The following is a 20,322-nucleotide window of genomic DNA, read 5'->3' on the forward strand; positions in this document are numbered from 1 at the left end:
TTTGTTTTGATTTTTGAATTTCGTGCAAAGCTACTCATAGGCTATCTGCACTAGCCATCCTTAATTTTGAAGTGTAAGACTAGAGGGAAGGCAGCTAGTCACCACCACCACAGCCCCACACGCCAACTCTTGGGCTACTCTTTTACCAACAAATAGTGGGATTCACTGTAACATTATAATGCCCCCACGGCTGAAAGGGTATGTTTGGTGCGACGGGGATGCGAACCCGCGACCCTCAGCTTACATGTCACATGCTTTAACCTATCTGGCCATGCTGGGCCCTCTATACAAAAGTCACCCTTTTGATGTAATGTGTGTATATGGGAACAAAAACCAACATGTTAATGTGTCCATTTACTTTTGTAAATGCATTATAATATGAATATTTATATCATATTTTCAGCTTTATAAATACCACTTAAGTAAGAGTAACAAATAAGCATAGTGTCTTCTGCATAAGTACAGAATAATTTCAACAGGAATTATTTAAGTGCATGTGTGAATTCAGGACGTATGTCTTCAAATCTACATAAAAGAAGAACTGAAATACGGTCTGGACTGAAAGATACACTTTTATTATCACTTATCTAAAATATTCCAACTGTTCATTGCACAGAAATATAATTTTGCAGTAAATGGGAAAGTAAAAAAAAATATAGAAAATGTTATATTTGACAAATGTTTCTCACAAAATTATAAGCCCATGAACCTTTGTTTCTTTTTATATTTGAAAAATAAATCAAACCTCTTCTTTATTTAATACAGCTCTACAATTCAATTACTAAAATAATTTTACTTTTATCTGAAATAACACTAATAGTTTTTTAACTTTCAACAAATATATACTCACTTTACAATTTTCTGGACTATTCAGTAACCCATCCAGAAACAAAGAAAGAAAAAGATTTTGAATCTTAATACAGATGAGTTTATACATAATAACACACCTATAAGCTTAAAACATCATTAAACTTAGAAAATAAATCTTTTAATACATCCTATACAATAGATTCATAAATAACAACTAACACAGAAATGTCTATCTTTCCACCATAATCTAAGAAAAGAGGTTACTACATACAAGCATATACAATGAAAATTATTCAACACCTGTCAGACAATATGATATAGTATAAACTCAAATTTATTTTGAAATTTAAAACTTTCACACTTATCCTATAAAGAAATAATTCATCATTTTATTTATTCATACCATACACATCAACTCATGAGAACCTGAATGTCCAACTCGTAAAACAACATATCAAAATTTAAGTAATAAATGCTTTTGCAAAAGAAACATTTAATATTTCTATGAGTTTAATGCATGACAAATACCAATAAGAACTAATGGGATGATATCGTACAAACTCACAGAAGAAAGTTCTGGTGGGAGAAGAGTCATGATCCTAATTCTAACTAATAAATTAATTAGTTAAGAATCAGACATGTTTGTATATTTAGTAATGGTGACTTGCTACAAATATTGGTAAACATAATTGAATGATTACTGAAAAGTTTCACACCAGGACTGTGGAATGATATTCAATAAGAAATTGCACAAAAACAAGCAAAACATTCTTTGAATGGTAACTAGATGGATATTACTAGAGAAGGTGGCCATTTGTAAGTCCAGTCTGAAGACGTTTCACGTGATTGTAGATTTTCAGTGCTGGACCAAGTTTTATTGACAGTCCAGTCAACACATCACTTCTTTTCATTAGCAACAGTGATTTTCCATCAATTTCCTGAAGCAAACAATTACAAGATAAATAGTTTTAACAGAAGTGTACAATAATTTCACAGATTTTTTTTTATATTCTTATCACCAATTTTACTAAAACATGCAGTAGGTTACATACACTAAACAGTTACTGAAGTCTAAGTGTCTTCTAATTAAAATGCTTTAATTTTGAAAATAATTTCAATGTTCTATTACATACATTGTTAGATAATCACAGTATGGTTAAACACATCTCTACATCAGAGACAGGACACTTTGGAAGCAAGTTGACCAAACAGTTTCTGCAATGATACTGAATGGTATGTACAGGTAAATTATTACATATATCTTTGCAGAGAACTCTTCTAGCATGCTCCACCTTCATAAAAATAGATAGTTTGTATGTTATGAAGTACAAATTTTGATTTTAATTTAGTAACAAAGGAATCAGAATTTTAAGTATTGCCAAAAGGGATCATCTTGATATTTGTTAACCTTGGTAACAACTGGATTAGAATTTTATTTCAAATGCAAAACTAAACTTGTATTTACACTAACTTTCACAATAATTCATACTGTCACTTTTCACCATGATTACAACCAGATTAGGATTTTATATGTTACTATATTACAAATCATGTGGATAATTTCCCTTGATTGCAACTACATGAGGATCTTGTATATTGCTATTTTTCACCTTCAGTACAACTAAATTATGATAATATGTTATTAATAACTCATAATGCTACTTTTCACCTTGGTTAGAGCTAATTAGGATTTTATACATTACTTAAGTGAACTCATACCAACATGTTTCATCTTGTAAGATTAGATTAGGATATATTACTAAACACTGAAGTTTATGGGTTTTTTTTCTTTACATATTCACAATTAAAGATGTAGTGACAGTGCATACATCTTGTTAAGAGCTGGTTTTCTTAACTGAATGGTAAGAGACTCTAGCAAATTAAGGTGGACTTCTTCAACATGATTAGGCTTACCATGTTACGAAAGACAACTTATGTTAACACTTTTCTCTTTGTTACAACTTCATAAAAGTTTATTATAAAAACATTTTCACTGGACTATTTACATTTTGAAAGTTCCAATCCTTCAATCTTTGTAGAAAATCTAACTAAAACCATACATTCAAAATATCAGAAAACCAAACCTATTTTGATGTGGAAAATGAGATCATTATACGAATGTTCAGAAGAAATTATATTCCATTGTACTTTCTAAACAGAACAATATTACTACACAATAATAAATACTACCTGTTCATATGTCACACATTTCAAAGAAAACTTACTTTATTCAACTTTATTTATCCATTATTTAATAGATGACTAATAAGAAAACTAAGTAAGATTATCAAATTAAATTATGATTACAGAATTTATGAACAACAACATTTTACATTTAACAAATACACCACTTATTCACGACTATGATTTCACCAGCAAGAGTTATCAGGTACAAACTGGAACATTTAATAACAGATTTATGTATATATATACATTTAAACAAAACACATAACTGTAAAAAGAACCAAAACAAAATGTTATACAACAACAAAGGTAGAATCAAAAGATACAGCAACTGTGGAGTACCAGTTAATGTCAGGACTGCAACAGTATACGTGCAAGTCAAACAGGACATTTCATAGAAACAAGGATTTAAAAAAATTCCAGAAGATGGAAATTAAGGAAGATCGATTCAACCTTTGTATTCCATTTTATTGAAACTAAGTACAAAAACTAATCCATAAAAAAGTCTTAATGACTTAAGCTCCTCTACACTTCTTACGCCACCTAGCTCTAGGTGAATGTCAAGGTCACTTCTGGCCCTTTATTTAAACACATATAAACCTGTTACAAAATATTTCAGTCTATACCTAATGATGCCTTTATTTGTGAAACCATCATTGTGAAAAAATGACATATTTGCATGTGTGCAATAGTCTCATTTTGATTCAATTCTATAATTATGGAGTTTCACTGTGAACCGAAAGATTCAAATATCAATTATGTAGATTATTATCTTCATGTTACTAAAGATAACTCGATGCTACTTTTCATATACATTATTAAACAGAAATACAAATTTTAGATTTTCAATATCCTGAATCTGGCTTTTTGTTAGTTAATATACTTTTAAAACTTTTCATCTGGAGATAAATGTTTATATTTTTGAAGCCAATAAAGTTCAGCAAGTTGCATCATATTTTCAATTTGTAAGTGCTGGTTGTAATCCAAACCATGCAGTAAAAGATCGAATTGAGAAATCTTACTTAAGGTTCATTCAGGTGTCCTACAGATATATTGAAAGGAGAGAATGTATAGATGTTTTTCAACTACACGTACTCAGAAATTGTGAAACTGAGTCACACTTGCAATTATTAGATGTATAATGTTTTACCTAAACATTATCATACCTACAACTATTTATTACTAAACATTAAAAATTTAATATGTAAGACATATTTTTTTTATTATTATGTTAGTAAAAAGTTAAAATGTCTCTTGCAACAAGTTTGTTATTATATGTGAAAGCCCTGAAAATTAAAATTACCTTTCAAATTTCAGTTTAGTATATTGTGAAAATATATTGTTTAAATATTTGTCAAATTCCCCACTGATTTTTGGCTAATAAAAATCTGACGTACCTCTTTGTTAAACTAATGGCAATCTTGCATAACATTTTACTCCCTAATCGTATAACAGATGTAATAATGTTCAATATAGCAATAAGGTTCTAATTTAACCTTCAAAATCACACAAGGCACAAAAGAATATTGTCAGTTTGATTATATATAAAACTGAAGATTTCAGTATAATTTACACACTTAAATTTATTAAATGCTCATTCTGTACATGAGGAAATATTTAGGGGATGGTGTGCACTTTAGCTGGTGGTTGAAATTACTTATATCTTTTCCTTTTATGGTTTCACAATCCCTACAAGTTTAAAAGTAACTAATAAAAAAAAATCCCTATCCTGAAATTCAGCTTAGACTAATACGGTATCCGACATTTCACAGCAGCAATTTTGGCAGCCAACAATTTGACAGCCGAGCTCATTGGCAGCGGATGATTACCCAGCCAAGTATTTACATTAACATTACAGTTTAAGAAAAAAGACTCATATATCATACAGCCATGTAGCCACATTTATTCACAGTCAAAACCATAAAGCCATGCTGCCACATCTGTTCACACATGTAGAAAGTTACCCGATTGTCCTTCTTGCTACTCTTATCGAATAAATAAACGTATCCATTGTTGCATGCCTTTGGCTTTCCTCTATTTGATGTTATGCAAGTTACTGTGTTGTTCATGATGTTACTAATCGGCTGTTTGAAACTGTATTAAAATAAATCAATGAAAGCTTAACGAGAAGACTATGTGTTGAAGTTCTAACAGTAAACGCAGACATTTTATATGTTTTTTTTCCAGGTTTAATAGTGACATCAATTTTCAAATGGATGTTAATTTGTTAAGTTAACATTAGTAATATTATGAGCAACACCATAACTTAACTATGTATTGCTTGGCTGGGTTATCATCTGCTGCCAATTTTCCTGGATGTGAAATTGTCCACTGCCAACGAGCTCGGCTGTTAAATTGTTGGCTGCCAAGAGTCAAGTGCGAAATTGCGGCTGTGAAATGTCGTAGAACTAACTAATACACAGACCTAGCTTCCACATTAAAAACTTATTTCAATACAAAATATCAACTACCTAAAATTTTATCTTCATATATACACATGTAGTGACTGTAAGATCACATACATTAGCAAAACAAAATGCCACTTAAAACTAGTCTGTGGTCATTTAGGAATATCTAACTGAACCAGCCAATCATTTACATTCTGAAACCATCCACAAGTCAAAATATTTCATGTGATGATTTCTCTGTCACTACCACAGAATCTACTAATCTTGAACTCTACATTAAAGAAAGTTAACTCACAGATTAGGACCACTCAATTCTTAAAAACATCCACAGCTCTTTAGATCTAAAACTGTTCTAAGTTTTCACATTTAAAAAATTAATGGAAGGTAAATGAAAGGATAAAACTTAATTGTTGTACATCTATAATTCTTTGTTTCATCCTTCCATTTACCACTTCTCTTAATAAGTTAGTAAACTAGCAAATGTGATATCATAGTTTCAGTCAATAATCATCTTTGTAACACATTTTTCAAATTTCACTGAAATCTATATTCAGAAATGTTTGAACTTTGTAAATAAAATATTTTGTGTTTTATTAACCGTCTTCATTATTACGTGGTATGTTGGCTCAGCAAATTGTTTTATGTTATATTATTGACCTAAACAAGCAGTATATTGTTCTGACAAAATTTACCATACTTCACATCATCAGGTGTGACTAGAGTGAAAGAACTGTGCTGTAATAGTCTATGATAAAAATGGTGTGAATGATTTATCAGTCACATCATGACATGACATACTTGAAATTTATTATTCATACATACCCACCAATCACAGTATTTCATGATTACCACTAAAGTAATTACAAAAATCTCTTTATACTTTCATGAGTAGACAGGTTAGCTTGAGCTTTGTTTTTAACATTAGGTTAAGAATTTTAATTTCATTCCTCCATATAATATGAATCCACATGTACAACTTTGAAACTGATGGATTGTATTAGGACTACATTTTCTCTTGCCTTAGCATGGGCTTAACACAGTCTCACTGACACTTTGTTAACATTGTTTCAACTGGACGGTTGCATGGTAAAAAAGGTTGATTTACAGGTACAATTCTTTATAATTTTTCATTAATTATTAAACTACACAACTGAACGTGCAGTGTAAATCTACCAACATATGACTGTGGAATTCAGTGGTGTGCAAATTTATTATTTTCACTTGTTAAAAATTGCCAAAAACCCCTACTTCAACTGCTGTTTCACACATGTACCTTTTTTAGAGCTAATACATAAAACTATTATGCATGCCCTAAATAAGCTTGCTGCAAAGACAAATTGATAGTTGAAATAAAAGTTCCCTTATAATTATGTGGAGTGTAAAGATAACTGTTTTTCCAACTTTATTACAATCATTTGCCATAGACTGCAATACAAGTTTTAGGCCTTAATTCACAAACATTGTTACAACAGAAACTACTATACTAATGGTACCTATGCTTAAATTTCAAATAAACTTGTGTATGAAATTTCCTTGCTAAAAGACACAAGCTTTACAACCAACAATGAACTTAATCACTCATTGATGACTTAATAATTCATTTGACTGTTTCCTGAGTCTTGTATTTATACTGTTCCTGTTTCTTTATATACTTCCCAAAACACTAGCTTCTACAGAGGTCATGGATATCACCACAACTTTTTATGGTTACATCAAAATCAATGGATGATAGACACACCTTCAAAATCATGAAAATAGACAAGCTCCTACAGTCAGATTTGACAAGTTTATTGTCTGTAAGGTTAGTTTAACCCATACTGCAGACTTTCAGCTATAACAGTAATTTCTGGGTGGCCCCAACCATACTGTCTCATGGGATGTCCACATGACTGTGTCAGCCTCTTTAATAACCTGCTGCCATTATCTTCAGTAGGTGCCAAAAACTTGACCCCAACAACACTGTGTCAAAGTTAAGGGGATATTGTTAAGACTGTTTCAGTCTCTTTGATGATCCGAGTGAGAATTGTCATATCCAATAACTAAAAGCTACTGTGGTAGCAACATTTAGCTACAAGATAGGTGTCTAGAGACTAAGTAAAGCTGATGACAAACCTGGTAACTTTTATTAGAATTTAAAATTAAGTGTAATAAGTAGTATGAAATTGTAAAGTGAATAAAAAATGTGTACATTCCTATAAATATACTAACTGAATAAAGAAAGAATTAGTTTTTTCAATTTTAATTTTTATGAACTTTCTGGATATATATCATTATGATTAGCTTCCTAACTAGACAAAACAACAAAAAACGTTCAAAATAAAACATAACTTGCAATATATATAATTTTTAAATAATTTTTCAACCCTTAAAATGTTATGATACTTTTACAGATACTATACAACTTTCTCTTATTCATAGTATTATATATAATATCAATATTAGTGAGTTGGATTAATAACTAATCAATACTACATCTGAGCTTCATATTTCTTAAAGAGTTAAACACAACTCTCAAATTGGTAGTTATCCTTGAGGGATCAGGACACACGAAAACTAACGACAGAATTGCAATTTCTGCTCTTACCTGTTTTAATTTTGAAAAATTTAAAGTATTTACAAAGCACGTGATTTATACTAATTTTTATTAGTAGCGCCATCTCTCCATGTGCTTTACACTGTTTACCAGTTCCAGTTATTATTGCAGACTATCTGCACTTACAAGTTAGACGTTACAGTAAGGAGAGCAGCACCTAAATTTGGCATTCAAAGATAACACCTAGTTAGGCTTACCTGCTCTCGAAACGCTGGAGCTTGTTCTGGAAATCCAATGTGAGTGAAAAATTTCTCTACGTCATCAATAGTCCAGTCTTTAGCATCTGGAATAATCTCTGGATATCTCTCAAAACAACTATTTGAAGAAACAGAAGACATTGAATCAAATCTATTCTGTTGAAGTTTCATTGCGTCAAAATTATTATACTCTAGAACTGCGCCCTCTTTAGTTATCATTCGTGACAACAAAATATATTTGTAAACAAAGCTGTAACTGAATGGGAGTGGGCAAGCTGAATTGACTGAATTCAATATTTTATAAAATAAAAAATAATTAAAAGCACGTTCTTAGATGCTTCAAAAAATTATAAAGAATATTACTATTTACCCTTCAAAGTTTTACGGTACTTAAGGAAACTGATACTGTTTTTAAATTAAACAACAAACATGATAATTTTACATTTTATACCATTATTATTTAATACACAAAAATATGTTGTTGTTCATTAGAAACACTTAATGTGGTAATTCTAATTCTTTTACAAAGAATAATATATGGTAGTATCTACACATATTTATTGCTAAATATTAAAAATGCATAACATAAAATCACATAAAATTCATTATACTTTACACTTTCAAGGTAATATTTATTATTACTTTGGTAGAGAGTTAATAATTTGTTTTTTTCTTAAATAATATGCAGCCTATAAAGAGCAGACGTCATCCATAAAATGATCACACTTTTAATTCTTTTATTATCATAATTATAGAAAAACAAATCTCCAAGAGCCACGTTTTAGTTAAACAATAAAAAGTAAAAGCCAAGTGTTTTAACATTTAATTATTATATGAGACCAGTAAACTATGGTAATAATGAATGAGTATGTCGTTTCTTCATGGTATTACAAATTTCAAAATTACACTATAGTGTGCTAGAAAGTGACATACACATGTTACGCAGCAGTAATATAGTTAAGTTAGATGATATATTCACTAACACGACAGAGTAGTTTTATAATAAAAAGAATACTAAGAACACAAACTCTCTTCCAAAACAAAGTATCAAGATTGATATAAGGTAATCACTAGAAATTATACACTGGAATAGGTGCACGTATATTATAGTATTATATATTTCGCAATTTATTTAAACTATCTAGAGCGGCGCTTCTCAAACTGAGGTCCGCGAATCATGTACGACTTTCATAAAATATTTTTAAAAAATATGGTTTAAAGAATAAAATTATTTTTCGTAAAATTAAATTTGTATGGATTAAAACATTTAATTACGGAATACAGCTTTACATATAAACGGAATACTTTTTTGAAAAACAAAAACATAAATAGATCTGGGAGCGCAAAATAACTGTAATGTAAAAAGAAACTTGGGGTTGTTAAAGTTTGAGAACACAGCTGATCTAGAGGAAATCGAAATTCAAAATTCTAATGAAATATGAGTTTCACTCTAAAATCAGTTTTCGAAATGTATTTTCTTACTTTTGGTTCAGAACATCGATATGGTTTGTGCTAGGCTCGTCATCAGGGACTGGGGAACCACATGTTGTGGGCTGCCATGTTTCAGCACGAGCTTTAAAGAAGAAGAAAAACAACTGACCGAAAACCCAAGTCTTTAAATTGTCAAAATTAAACTGTTTAGTGGTGAAGTTTTATTAGGAGCTGGCAGTTTTATAATAATTTTTATTCAGAATCGGAAGTCTTATATTAAAAATATGTGCATATAATACCAGGAGAATATCAAGTCATACCTTTCAAATGTTAAAATTGAAAACTAATTTCGCATTTTAACCAGCACTAACAACACAATAACAGGTTCCGCCCTCTCTTAACCACTTAGTGAACTATATTCTGACAAACATTTAAAAAAAACTTTCCACGTGAAAGTATAAAATAAGTCACTAAACTATCTTTGAAAACTAAGGTTTAATATAAAAAGTCTGACAAAGATCATTGTGAAGTGATTAAATGGAAAATAAAACGGAAAAATATACCTCCAAAATTGGCTAATAATAAATAGAATATTTTGAGCGTGGACGTCCTCACTCTGGTGTTTGAAACTTTAATGTAACAAGTTTGATGGCGGAAAAAGTTTTCAATTATGAAATGTTCTAAATTAGGATCATACAACAAATATACGACACGTGAATCAGTATTAAATCAATATTATTCTAAAATAAGGTTAATATTAATATATAAATTTTCAATTTAAAACTTTTTGAAAATATGCTAATAATGACAACAGGGAAATAAGGTGTCCCTACACAAGCACGTTTCTATAATTTGAAAAAATGCTAGTCCTCCAGCGTCTATGAAATAAACAAAGTAACGTTATAAAAATAATAAATAAATTGGTTTGGAGCCATTCATCTGCAGGGAATTGACGATTTTCTTTCTAATACTTTTTGTGTTGGTATATATATGTATTTGTGCATATACCTGCGTATATACATATTTATACAGAAGCTCACAGTTATCTCTAACTCGCGCATAACCATATACGTACATTAAGATATCTAAATTTCATTAATCATTTTTGTAGTAAAAGTTCCCTCTGTTTTTAAATATATTTCTTTTTCTCGTCAGGTATGTTTAAAACAAATTGATTCGGACCTTCGCGAAATAAACTATATACACAACTATATATTAAAAAAAAGCACCTGCGTATTTTTAGAAAGTTTCGAATAAAAATTCATAACGATTCAGTAATACAAAACTACTTAGAAGACACCCCTTCAAATTCTAATTGGTTTACCCTGTTTTTCTGGCTGGTCACTATTAAGCTCAGATCTCTCATGCTTGACTCCTACATTTCCTTGTGTTTGTTCCTCGTTCCTACACTGTTGACATATCCATGTTCCTACAATGTCAAACCATATTAAAATTTGACAAAATTGTTTGAATAAGAATGTACTGGATTAGCAGAATAACGAAAGTTTTATGTTCGTGGTCTTACTTAATATTTTGTCTCTGAAAAAAAAAATATACATATACACATACACACACATAACTTATTTACCTAAATTTTCAATATTACTTTGGAATGCACATGTACGTTAGTGCACCTTACAAGTTTCTCTTAGAATTTTATGTAAATTTTCATAATTTATCAATGATCGAATGTTCCACTCCATGTGTAATTCAGACGGCCAGAAAAGTTCTAACACTGGCTAAAAGGCCTCGGTTTGGTTTGTTTTCAATTTCGCACAAAGTTGCACGAGGGTTATCTGCGCTAGCCGTCCCTAATTTAGTAGTGTAAGACTAGAGGGAAGGAACTAGTCTTCACCACTCACCGCCAACTCTTGGGTTACTCTTTTACCAACGAATAGTGGGATTGACCGTAACATTATAACGTCCCCACGGTTGAAAGGGCGAGCATGTTTGGTGTGACGGGGATTCGAAACCGCGACCCTGGGATTACAAGTCGAGTGTCTTAACCATCTGGCCATGCCGGGCCAAAAGGCCTCGTCGGCACTGTATATGACAACTGTATTGTAGTTGACATATCATTAAACATACTTCTTTGCCTTCTCATAAATTTTGAGAATTACGGTTTAAAAGTTACAGATAATTTAAAAAAAGGTGTTATTGTAACAAACTCTTTGAGTAAAATAAAAAAAATAATTCTAAAATTTTTCACTTACTGAAAAATAAATTAAAAAGGATTAAAAATAGTATATTAACATATTAGATCTATCAGTTAATTTATTAACATAGTTATACGTAATACCGCCAATTGCTAAAGGGGGCTAGTACATTTTAACGTACTCTTTCATTTGTATTTACAAGAAATAATAATAATTTCAAATACAAAACATTTGTACTTATGAATACTTGAAGTTGATACGTCCTTAGTCTCTGTATAAGCTTGGGAGTGTTTTAATATTTATTTACATAACATAGACCCTATATATTTATTTTTGGAAAGAAGTGTGAAGATGACAACAGCTGACAGATTCGTTCATCACAAGGGGGACCCGGCATGACCAGGTGGTTAAGGTGATCGACTCGTAATCCTCGTCAAACCAAACACGCTTGCCTTTTCAGTTGTGGGGGCGTTATAATGTGGTGGTCAATCCCACTATTCTTGATAACGAGAAACCCACTTGAAATAAAAATGTCTCTCTCCTTATCAATAAAAGTGTTAATACCCATACCAGCTGTTCTGAGATACAATCCCATTATTCGTTGGTAAAAGAGTAGCTCAAGAGTTGGCGGTGGTGGTGATGACTAGCTGCCTTCCCTCTAGTCTTACACTGCTAAGTTAGGAGCAGCTATCACGGATAGCATTCGTATAACTTTGCGCAAAATTCATAAATCAAACAAAAACATTGCTAGGGGAAGGTATAGGAGCCCCTGGAGTGACAATGAGAGCCAGATCATGGCTTTCTAAATACTAGCAGGCCTGATACTGAGCGCTGACTCATAACTGTGACGTCACAGACGGGGACTCAGTTGCAGCTCATTCGTTGGAAGTTCATCAGAATAGTGTTGATATGTTGGAGCAGAAAATATTAAGAGTTGTACAGTTCTTTAAAATAAAGGTAAGTATGTCTGTTTTAACATCTTAGATAATGTAAATGTAATACTGAGATCTACAGTGATTTGCAGAAGTATTCATCCTTACCAGTAATGTCACGGTTTGATGAAATACAAATAACGTAAACAATTTTTAATGAACTTGTTTTTATTCAAAACTCTAACGACCAAACTTAACACTGTTATGGGTGAAGAAGGTTAAATATAAGCAAAACCTGCGAAGAAAATATATAAAGGGAAATTTGTTTTTTCATAAGTGTACAGCCCCTTAAGTATCTATGGAAGCACTTACTACTGTATGGCTTTTCTGATAGGTCTCTACTAGCTTTGCACAATGGAATGGTATAATTTTTGCTTCCTCTTTAAGATAAAATGACTCTAATTCTGACAATCGCCGTGGATCGTTGATAGACAGAGACCTTCAAGTTTCACCATAAAGTTTTCCGTAGACTCAAGTCAGGACTTTGACTCTAGGACATTCACTTTCTTCTTTTGAAACCACTCAAGTGTTGTTTTGGCTTTATGCGTCGGATAAATTGTCTGCAATCCTAACAAGCTTCCTGATCTCCCTGCTGATAAAAAGCATCCCCACAAAATGAGACTGCCACCACTATGCTTAACAATTAAGATGGTGTTGAATGGGTGATGTGCTGTGTTTGACTTAAACCGGACGTAACACTTTGAATTTAGACCAGAAGGCTCAATTTTCGTCTCATCTGGTCACAACACATTCTGCCACGTCTACAGTCAATTACAACCTTTATTGCAAATTCCATACGAGATTTAAAATGTTTCTTTTTCAGTGATAGCTTCTTTCTAACCACTCGCCCATACACACCAACTCTGTGTGGGAACCGAGATACTGTCAATGTATGAACACTAACTGCCATGAGAAACATTTCAAAGTCACTGTTGGCTTCACAATGGCATCCCTAACTAGTTTCTTGCTTGTCCGACTGAGTAGTGACTGGCTGGCACGAAGTACCTTCCACTTATTAATGATGGACTTCACCGTACTCGTAGAAATAATAACCGAATTTGAATTTTTCTTGTAATTTTCTCCTGATCTGTACTTCTCTACTACTTTATTCCTCACTTGTTTGGAAAGCTCCTTGGTCTTCATGATTGATCAATTCACTATAAGAGTTGTGGCTTGAATAAATGCACTTACTTTGAGATCAAGTTAAACCACTTTAATTACACACAGATAGAAAACATCACAATAATTTTGTGGCCTTTCAATTTTTTTTATTTTTTGCACCTGAACTGATTTAAGGTTGTCGCCAAAGGAGTTGAATACTTACACAATTGAGAATATTCTAATTTTCTTTTAAGATCTAACATACTTACTTAATGTTAGAAGTTTTATTCAGCTTTCTCAGTTCGGAGTAGATTGCGTAAATTCTTACTACATAGTCCTATTCATAGTCCTATTTCAAAGTTTCATCACCACGAGCTCACACAGCAGCAAAATGTGGAAAATTTGAGAGGGGTGAATACATTTTCAAGGCACTGTGAGTGTTTACTAAATCACGTCAAAACTTAAATGATAGACAAAATTAAAATGTCTACTCCTGATACAGATGGCAAGAGTGTTATTTCCAAAGCTTGTTTTGGAGATTTGAAAACATTGCAAAGTTTTCAGTAAAACAGATAAGTTAAATTAATTCCAAATTTGTCTTACAAGGCTCTGTATCCAACAAATACTGAGCGACAGAAAATAAATTTGACACTAAAAGTGTTCAATGAGAAAGTTATTACAACTATTCAACTTCCTCAAAGTTAAGTCACACTGTGCTTGATGCAAAACTTTTATTGAAACGAGTATAAAACTGTGAACATTTTTCAATGTTAAAAATCCTTTGAAAGGTAGAAATTTACGAAAAAGCGACTCTGATCTTTTTCGGTCTGTTAACGACAAAAGGCTCGAGCTTATGGAGAAGTTATTGACTTGATAACTGGAAGAAAAATGAAACATAGAGCGAGACAAGGATGTCTCTCACAAAGAACACACTTTGTTTTTAGTCGTACACTGTACTACTATTACCAAGCGCTTACTTGTAAAACATTGCTGGAGTAGGATCACTCCCACTTTGTGATACTTGAAGCTTTCAGAGTCACAACTTAGTTTCAGAGTCATAACTTAGTTTCGATTTTCACAGTACAAACAAATGTCGAAAGAAATTTGAAATCTCCAAGGTGTGGTGATTATAGCTTGCTGTACTTTATGGTTGATTGTAAGAACGTCATGACAGAGTGTGGTTAAATCATTTGAGCAAATTTATTCTGTGTCTGTTTTGGATTATTTTCCGCATGTTGAGCTTGATGAGACAGATACAGGATTATCTTTATTATAAATGTTCCATCCAAAGTACACAAGTTACAGCTCTGCTCGGATAAACCTATGCTTTGCAAACACGGTAAGGAATTGGACGAACATTTTTTTGTATTATGTCTAAAATACAGACTGAAGGGTCTTAAATGAAATACATACAGAAGCGGTCTTAAATGGTCTATACGATTTTTCACTGATATTACTACTGATATCTTTACGCTGCATTTAAATGTTTGTTTCCAGAAACACCACGAACAACAGTCTCTAGATGGAGAAAATTACACAAAAATTGTCACTGAAACCAGCACTGAATTTATCAACAAACAGATGATGTTTGTGAATGTGGGATCCCCAGTGGTGTCTGAGTCAGTATCAAAAATAGTGTATTAACTACTTATAACACTGTATGAAATAATTATATAAACTTATTAAAGACAAAAATAATGTCACAAAGTCATTAAAAACACAGCAGAAGCTGTCAACTTTATTTGATAATTGTAACGGATTTAATATTATTTTAATATTTATGTTTGTTTCAGTTCAATATATATTTAGAAATGTATGTAACTTATATTGTTAAATGTATATTGCGCAAGTCCTGCCTGTTCCCTAACTTTTTAGAAGAATTTCTGATGTATAGAAATCAATAACATATGTTTTACGAAAACACTAGCATATTGTAAGGCCAACTGAATTTTCTAGAACTTCGCCTTAACGTTTACAAATCAAAGCGCCAAGAGACAGTGATAGAATATTGTTGGTTTTCTAATGTTAGTGTACTATAAATGTCGGAAGTTATAATTGCGATAAATGCATATTAATCGAAAAACTACAGAAAATTGACCAGGAACGTTTATAAATTTCGAACATTACGAACCGTTCAACTTCAGCGAATTAACTTCGGACGTCAGTCAGTGATGTCGAGAAAACCCAAATGAGCCGTTTTTACATATATATTTTTCGGACGTTAGTATTGGGTTGAGGAATAATTCGTGAGCGTTTTTTCAAGTTAAAAAAATATATTCATAAATGAAACGCTTTCGCAAAATATTTCATGTCATTTGGTAGATAATTTTTTGCTCTAATAGATGGTGTGTTTGATTTTCATATGTCTTTAATTTTTGCTTTCATTTTCAGCTCATTAAATGGAATGTCAAGTGGAGAAAATCGAGCGTTTTCGACACCATCTGCTTTTCGCATTTAATTTCTTGCAATTTCGTTTACAGCAATGCATACTATATACCTAGGTATTACATGAAATGAAGTATCATAATAAATGTTTTGGGTGTAATGTGTTCATGCATTGAAGTATTGTATAGTCTTGCATGTAATGCTTGAATGAAATTATTTAAAAACGCTCACGAATTATTCCTCAACCTAATACTTCTACGGGCCCGGCATGGCCAAGCGTGTTAAGGCGTTCGACTCGTAATCAGACGGTCGGGGGTCGAATCCCGGTCGCACCAAACATGCTCGCCCTCCCAGCCGTGGGAGCGTTATAATGTTACGCTCAATCCCACCAAGAGTTGGCGGTGGGCGGTGATAACTAGCTGTCTTCCCTTTAGTCTTACACTGCTAAATAGCGCAGAGAGCCCTAGAGTAGCTTTGCGCGAAATTCAAAAAACAAACAAACAATATTATTTTTACGAGGACATTTAGATATCTATTTTCCTCAGTAAAAAGTAAGCTTGTAAACTGCATTAAGCCAAAGAAGAAAAAAGCTAGCTAGCATTCCTGTCAATGAAGTGTATCTACGTATCAACATAAACTTAATTCGCTTTTCTTGGACCTGGACTGTCGATAAAATATTAAGTTCCAGACCAGGTAGAAGAATGAATATTGTTTGTGAGTTTGCATAATTTTTGTAAATAACTAATTATTTCTAAGAGCTGTTTGTAATAAACGATATTAGAAATTGTATTGTCGTTTGTACATTAAAATATACTTAAGAAAGAAAATTGTATATATCAGTCTTGGTGGTAAACATCATAAATTTGACACACACTGCCACTTAATTAACCTCTAAATTGAAAATGAAATTTCCGGCTATTTGAAATCATATGTAACGTACGTAACATAATAAATCGGAGACTCGTCCCAGATAAATTATAACACGTAACATAAATTAACTCGTGTTCAAATTAATTTATGTAAATGTGATCAAAATGTATTTATTTTAGTTTATATGTGTACGTTATCATTATTAGAAGCTATTTCCATGTGTAGCTGCAGCAAATGTTGTGTGTGAGAATTACGTGAATGTTTTTCTTATAGCAAAGCCACATCACCGAGGTGAATCAAACCCCTGATTTTAGCGTTGTTAAATCGGTAGACTTACCAATGTACTTGCGGGGGGCATTTGTGAATTACAACATTTGCTTTAATTTCAATATTAACTTACACGTAGGCTAATTTTCACAGTATTACTTTCTCATACATGTATATAATTCAATTTATTATGCAAAGCATCGTATGTCATGTTAATTCAGTTACTAAATACACGTTATAACTAATTATCCATAGGTAACACACACACACAGTTGACATAACCAGCTAGTGTTACATTCAACTGGTTGTTAACTTGAGCATTCCGTCTGTGATGTCACAGTACTTAGTATCAGGCCATGTTCAGATCCGAATGCCGAAACTATGCCACTCCCTGGAATCCATAACGGTACATGCAAAGTTTGGTGACAGTCGGTCCAGCACTTCGACATTTATAAGCGGACAAAAGCACACACATACTTTTGTCGAATAACCGTTTAAGATATATAGCATGGCATTCCAACGATTGCCGTTTGTACATAAATGCAAAGTAGCTGTTAGGAAAATCATGTTAAAATTAAAATGCATTTTCTGTCATATACATATGATAATGAAAAAGCTTACGCAGAATCTTTTATAAAACATAATTGTTTGTTCCTTCGTAATTCCAGCTCATGACGTTTTGTGACAATATCTTTCAAACACACACTTTGCATATCTTCTTGCTAACTCGTGATATCATTTGTAAAGCGTGTTTCTTTGTAACAAAATAGACATTTGATTTAACATATGTAATACACTCACTTGTGCTTTGAAAAACATAATACATAAAACTGCTGTTGTTCTAAGGTCCATATTATAACATTCCACGTGAATCCATAGTCAAACATATTAATTTTTGTTCTTCTGTAACATTAATCACGTGACTTTGCATACAGTTGCCTTGGTTAAACATGTCTGTTAATATTCTATGCAAATTTAGGCACGTGACATTTCATATGATATCTTTTATCAAACGTACCTGTAGGCTCTTCTGTAACTTTAGGCACGTGACATTTCATGTGAAATCCTTTGTCACAAGCATCACAGATTAACATTGTATCCTACATTATGAAAGAAAAAACAACAATGAATTGTAGAAATTTAACTTTTCGAGTGTATAAGTATGTATTGTAATAGTATATTATTGTGCCATTTAAGTTACATAACAACTTCTAAGTGCTAGATAATATTTCAGTTTATAATTAAGCTTCGAAAATTAAGATATGTTATTAAACACTAGTGATTTTTACCATAAAAATTCTAAAGATTTTCAGTGCAACAAAGTACTTACATTTTTCCCGCCGGAGGCACTTCTAACGAATATTAAACGTACAAGTTAATTAATTATTCGTGAATAAGCTATCATTCAGCCTTGTTACATAAACGTAAAGAATAAATACAAGATACAAAGTCATAACTCATTGAATACTCTCACTAGGTCTAAAAAGTGACTATGTCCGACGATTGACTAATTCGCTAACTTTCGAATAATTAGTTTCATTAACTGTTCAACCTCTAAGTTGTCAATAACTATGGAGCCCTCCTGGTGAGTCAGCGGTAACTTTATATACTTAAAATAATAAAATCCTGGCTTCGATTCCCAGCGATATAAAAAGTACAGATAACTACGTGCACAGTTTTGAACCAATAAAACAGCAATAGCAATGAATCTGCAATTCCATCTTTAAAAGAGTAAATATACAAATTTATAAGCAACTTTACTGCAATTGATCCTGAGGTTCTTACTAGGACGAAATATTTTGTGAAGCTATACGTAGTTTATACCTACAAGAAACAGTAGCACCACAAACTTTGTTTATAAGTCAAACGAAAAATATTTAATCTTGCCAGTTAAGTTATAAAATACCCGAGACTACTACACAACAGTGTCTACTTATTATTCGAATAATGGACGATTATAAAAATACACTTCAAATGTATAAGCCACTACGTTTAAAATACTTTACATCCTAAATAAATTTTACAAATTTCAAATCGTTTTTAAAAATCAATTTAAAGTAACAAATTGATGGTTAGGGTGCTTGACTCGCAAACTACATCAAACTCGGTGGAGAGTATATGTTCGTCCTTTCGGCTGTGGAGGCCTTATAATGTGACAGTCAATTCCATTATTCGTTAATAGATAGTAGCTCAAGGGTTAGTGAGTGATGCTGTCAGCCAGTTGTTTTCCATAAGGACAACGACAGACAGCCTTAGTAGCTTTGTCAAAAGCAAACAAACAAAACAATAAATAAATCGTAAAATGTACACTTACCCAATCTTCTGAGTCGTTACACATGCAACATGTCTTACAGTACATACACTGCCAAGGATACATCCTAGCCCTTGCTGCCAATTCAGGACTGTAATCCATGCACTTTGTAGAAGCTGAAACATGGAAATAATCATAACATACACATCTGTCTTCCCCATGTGTCTATCTCTGCATCTAGTTAGATATCTTTCCAGGCTGTAGGTTTTTCTAAATACGACATTATGAATTATTGGCTTTTTTACGCTATCGGTTTGTCTTCAAATGGTAATTATATAAAAATTTTGATCATTTATTGAAATAATAATAAAAAAATGTGCAAGAAAAAGGATAATTACAGATACACTGACATGCAGAAAAATAGGTCCATATGGATACTAGACATATAAACCGCTAATAGAGAAACTAATGCTATAAAAATGATACCACAAATATAACTGACAAATGGCCATAGCTAAGAGTAGAATGTCTGAATGATGAATAGTTTCACAATACATTGATAAAACATTTGGTGTGGTGGACAGGTGAAGAAACTTGGGGCAAGATAAAGAGATGGATAAGAAAACAAACATACACAGATAAAAAAAATATATATATATAGATAGAGGGACACGGAAAAATAACAGACGCCTGTAACTATTTACTACGTATACGAATAAACAGATAGCTAAATTATT

The 20,322-nt window shown here is 32.0% G+C and overlaps 1 protein-coding gene across 2 annotated transcripts in view; it reads right to left on the reverse strand.

Annotated features, from left to right (window-relative positions):
• Nucleotides 1-554: 554 nt before the first annotated feature.
• The window catches only part of LOC143249608 (histone acetyltransferase KAT6B-like), a 52,757-nt gene continuing 32,989 nt past the window's right edge, over nt 555-20,322 (reverse strand). Inside the window, exons 3-8 of one of the 2 annotated variants that reach the window (XM_076499749.1) lie at nt 19,649-19,761; nt 18,353-18,434; nt 10,948-11,052; nt 9,675-9,765; nt 8,193-8,310; nt 555-1,748 (exon numbers count right to left, since the gene is read on the reverse strand). In XM_076499749.1, coding sequence (XP_076355864.1) covers nt 1,608-1,748; nt 8,193-8,310; nt 9,675-9,765; nt 10,948-11,052; nt 18,353-18,434; nt 19,649-19,761 — 650 coding nt within the window. In that variant the 3' untranslated portion in view covers nt 555-1,607. The remainder of the gene's footprint in view (nt 1,749-8,192; nt 8,311-9,674; nt 9,766-10,947; nt 11,053-18,352; nt 18,435-19,648; nt 19,762-20,322) is intronic. The other variant, XM_076499750.1, reaches the window with a different exon arrangement.

Source organism: Tachypleus tridentatus, chromosome 4 (genome assembly GCF_004210375.1).
Source record: "Tachypleus tridentatus isolate NWPU-2018 chromosome 4, ASM421037v1, whole genome shotgun sequence".
Taxonomy (NCBI): domain Eukaryota; kingdom Metazoa; phylum Arthropoda; class Merostomata; order Xiphosura; family Limulidae; genus Tachypleus; species Tachypleus tridentatus.